The sequence below is a fragment of the Cyclopterus lumpus genome, chromosome 10, assembly GCF_009769545.1.
Source record: "Cyclopterus lumpus isolate fCycLum1 chromosome 10, fCycLum1.pri, whole genome shotgun sequence".
In the NCBI taxonomy this organism is placed as follows: domain Eukaryota; kingdom Metazoa; phylum Chordata; class Actinopteri; order Perciformes; family Cyclopteridae; genus Cyclopterus; species Cyclopterus lumpus.
Window position 1 is genome coordinate 11,150,550 of NC_046975.1, and position 4,485 is coordinate 11,155,034.

At 39.8% G+C, this 4,485-nt stretch overlaps 1 protein-coding gene across 3 annotated transcripts; it reads left to right on the forward strand.

Moving 5' to 3' along the window:
• Positions 1 to 1,471: 1,471 nt before the first annotated feature.
• Positions 1,472 to 3,990, forward strand: LOC117737399 (hepatitis A virus cellular receptor 1 homolog). Of its 3 annotated transcripts, none has more exons than XM_034543346.1 (6): positions 1,472 to 1,607; positions 1,776 to 2,114; positions 2,188 to 2,241; positions 2,429 to 2,505; positions 3,043 to 3,136; positions 3,291 to 3,990. In XM_034543346.1, exons 1-6 carry the CDS (start codon positions 1,565 to 1,567, stop codon positions 3,365 to 3,367), a joined length of 684 nt encoding a protein of 227 aa, XP_034399237.1. In that variant the 5' UTR covers positions 1,472 to 1,564; the 3' UTR covers positions 3,368 to 3,990. The 3 variants fall into 3 exon arrangements, with proteins under 3 accessions (XP_034399237.1, XP_034399238.1, XP_034399239.1); XM_034543347.1 differs by having other exon boundaries at positions 3,043 to 3,079; XM_034543348.1 differs by having other exon boundaries at positions 1,485 to 1,607; positions 1,837 to 2,114.
• Positions 3,991 to 4,485: the final 495 nt, after the last annotated feature.

Below are 4,485 nucleotides of genomic sequence, written 5' to 3' on the forward strand. Positions count from 1 at the left end.
TTCTTTAAGTTAGCTGTAAGTCTGAGACAATCTGAGAATCGAGACAGTCAAGAGAAATGAGAAAGAGAAGTGGCAGAACACAGGACTTTATTGTGGGAGGGCAGTGATCTATGGAGCACTACAGCAGCTCAATAATGGCCGACAGTGGAGGTGGAGACGGGCATGTTTGAGGTAAACACATTAAAGACAACATATCTGGACTCTACGGGGAGATTTGAAATTGAGGGCCGTCTGCCCCGATCAGCAACACGATAGATCCCCCAGTGGAGTCCAGACCTGGTGGTGATGAGCTGATAGAAGGATGAGTTGATGAAGCTGATGGATGTGTGAAGGCTGGGCAGAGATGGGGAGGTGGAGGGGTGCGCAACTGCAGCATGAATGAACTGAAGGTAGAGAGACAGTCATATTTAAATGAGACAGCAGCACATGATTGGCTAACCGTGTCATTGTTTCCGTGTGCTTATTGGATAGAGGGGATCAGCTTATCTGAGCAGCTGGTGTCATGATTGACGGCGCAGAACAATGACAGTGAATAAACAATCAGTGAGCATGTGTGAGAAATGATTGGCAGATGTATGAGGAATAAATGGCGGACTTTGAGGGGTATGGTCTTCCTCTCTGAACTTGCGCTATAGCTCCATTAATGGTCATTTAACAATGGCCTTTGAGCACACACACATACGTCCACACATGCATATACACAAAGGCACTAACTGGAACCCTCAATGGTGATTTCTTTATCTTACTTATCTTAAGATTCAAAACTTGACTGATTCGTGACTTGATTGTATGTGAAGTTTATTGGTATAGCTGTGAACAATCATATCGAGTTTGCAGAAAACATATTCTATCAAAGTGCGAAAGTAGAGTAAGACAGAGATGAAAACTACGCCTGTTAATCCAAATTGTTCCATTAGATAGAAACTGACCGGTAAAGAGCTTCATTCTACAATACAACAAAGAAAGGAAACAGGGTGGTCTACAGCATCTTAAAGGTCTAAACTAATAAAATGGATAATTTCTACTTTACTAGTCACTTTGAGGCATCTCTTAAACCTGATAGGATTTGGCTAAGGGTATTGTGTTCACTCATAAAGGATAGCAAATGGGTATTTTAAACAATGGATGAAAGATGGGGTCAGATGGGGTTTGGTATGATAGAAGCTGGATGCTGGGAACACTCTAGTAACCAGTGCGATAAAACTCCTGCACTGAGACACTTTGTGTGAAATATCCTCCAAGGGACAGGCTGAGGACCTAACAAAATGTCTCCTCCAACGAATACATGTGGGATTGCATGTTGTGAGTTTAACATTCACTTATCTTGTTCCAAGTGAGAGCTGATGTTTGGATGGACAACAATAATCTCAGATGAGGTCTATAACAGCAGATATGATGTGCGCTCATTGCATATCACAAGAATTCAAGTTCAGATGTAGACATGACTAGTATAGATTTCCTTCCTGATTTTCAAAAAAGGGAAGTTGAAACTTCAGTGCATGTGTGGGAGGAAAAATTCATCTTCTCCTCACTTCAGGACATGGTTATACAATAGCCTACACAGATGCGTGGTCTTTGTTATTTATGCCTCTCCATCCTGACCCAAGGTGAGTCGATATTCAGCTCTTTTTGGTTTTCTTGTATTTGTGGTGTGCTCATGGGTGTGAGAGTGCTGATGTGTGTGCGTGCCTGTGTGGATGCATTTGTAGGCTTCAAATGTATTAATTACAATCTGCATCATATCATCCAGTTTAATCGACTACTGTGCTCCACAGTGTCTTCCAGCACCCTCAAAGTCATTGGCTTCTTTGGGCACAATGTCACTTTGCCCTGTAGGTATGACACCCAAACTCACGGCGTCCTGAGTTTCTGTTGGGGACGAGGGATGGTGCCCCGGTCCAAATGCTCTGACACCATCGTCTCCTCACTGGATGGGGCTCTGCTCTTCAGGGAGTCGCCTAGGTACCAGCTGCGGGGCAGTGTGACAGACGGAGATGTGTCGCTGACCATCCTGGGCGCCCAGTGGAGTGATGCCGGCGTGTACGGCTGCAGGCTCGAGATCCCAGGGTGGTTTAATGACGAGAAGGTCAACACGCACCTGGAAATGGAGGAAGGTAAAGCTCATAATAATCATCCTGGTTGAATATCTACTTTGTTATCCAGCCTGAAGGTATTTTGTTTTTCAAGCTCCTGTTGAACGACCCGTCGTTACCCGGGACTGGACGCTCACTGCAGGACAAGGTGAGCAACCACCTGTGAATACATTGATAATGTTGAATAGTGGTCATGTTGATCAAAATGTTTTTTAAGCTATTTTATTGGCAATGTTTTGTGTTTAGAAATAAAACATAATGTTAATTGCATTTTATTTTTACGGGTATACTTTATTTTATATGTGGTAGTAACTGACGGTTTCAACTCCTTCCAGAAATATTGACAACATCCGTGACTAAAAATGTCGAAGTTGGTGACTCAACATTGGACATATTTGCAATTAAAACTGCGGTATTGTACTTGTACTTGTAATATATTGTTTAGAAAAGATCCACAGTACAAAATGTATTCACATAAATAATGTTACTAAAATGAAAACCTATAATGTTATGTGTCTGAGCTGTTTTACTAAAAAATATAAAGAACTGAAAGAAAATGTACTCCTAATCTCAGGAAGTATTTGTTTATAATGAGACTACAGAGGAGGAAAGCTGCACTCCCATAACTCTCATGCAATCTTTGTATTTATTTGTAACCAATGTTAAAGCACATCTGGCCTTCTTCAGGAACATTTTGTCGAAAGAATGATTGGAATCATAATTAGAGAGATTATTGTGTGGCTTTCCCATGTTATTTTTATTGAAAAATGATTTTAGATGTGTGGGTTAGAATTGAGAAATAGAGTACTCTGATGTATTACCATTTTGTAATATTGCCTTAAATATACAGTATATTGAAAATATATTGAATATTTATGGAATGCATTACAAACTATGTGCCAATTATAAGTGACCCAGTCCCTCATGATACGGTTCATTTTCATTGCAGGAAAAATCCAAAGCCTTCCTTGAAGTGGGGAACATTGGTAGGGCGGCAGCTATTTTCTTCTCCGCCATAATCATAATCCTCGTCTTTGTTTTCCGTAAGTGTGGAATGGATAATAATTTGTGACTCATGTGCCATTCAGATTAATTTCACACATTCAAGGTGGGCGTCTATCGAGCCGTTGAAGTCACTGAGTGCGTCTTCCTTTCATAGACTGAGAATATAATTTAATGCTTATTTCTTCAAACCAGGGAGAAGATTTCTGCCGAAGAGGACACTTCAACATCTCCCCACCTCAACTGCGGAAAACATTTATGAAGTATTATAGAGGGTCCCAACATTATGAGGATACGTGAATCCATAAGGAATGTGTCTGCTTGTGATTGCTGACTTGATGCACATCTTCAGCTTCAGAGGGAAACCTTTCTGTCCTTTTATAGCACCTTACTGGGTACTACCGCTCTCTGATTGCTCTGAAAAAGGCAAATGTGTGTCGTGTGGCTGAAAAGATGCAACAAATATCCTGCAGATTAATTGATTTGCTGTTTGTCTGTTTTTCATAGCAACATGGATCTCACAGCCCTTAAAAGCTGGTAGATGGTTTATACTTGTGGACACAATGCCACCTGTTGGACCTAATGCACCATTATCAAAATATTAGAGAAGATTCTACCATGAATACACTGAGCAATCCGTGTGAATCTATCAGATGACTGTACTCTATATGTTTTGAATAAAGTTGAAATGACCTGTACATTGAAAAACTGTCCAGCAAAGAGTAAAATGAATAATAACATACAAAACACATTATATGAATATGATACATCCTCTCTTAACTCTCAGGTCCAAAAAAAACGACATTTTGACCACATTTATGTCCATTTATTTAATGTTGAAAATGATCGACGGCTCAATGTCACAGTAAAACACTTTAATAAAACTTTCCCATGAGACGAAAGATATTTGGTCTTTCTGTTAGACCTCCTCGTTAGGAGGATTTTTATATTACGAGGAGTCACTCAAACACTGATATCGTTCCAGTTTTTGGCTGCAGGTTTTCTATGAATCTGTTTGGCAAAACTTTGCATAAATCAACAAATAATCATGCTGCTATATGCACCTATTTACTTCACACGCATACATTTACTTTGGAGATCCAAGATCTTGCATACAAATAATTAATATTATAACCTTGTGTGAGCGAAATTAAATAAAGGTAATCACCTCTACCTCAACAGATCTCCTGGGATCTGGTGCGTAACTACACTTAACGGGTGTAATTATTGATAAATATTAATCAAAATACTGACCTGTATTTTGATATTGTTGTAGTTAGTTCTGGGAGCAATCAAAGTAGAAGTTCTGTGCTGGGTTACTAAACATCTATTGGACCCAAGTGTTTACTCATTGATTTAAGACACATACAGAAGTCCAGAGTTTCAACTT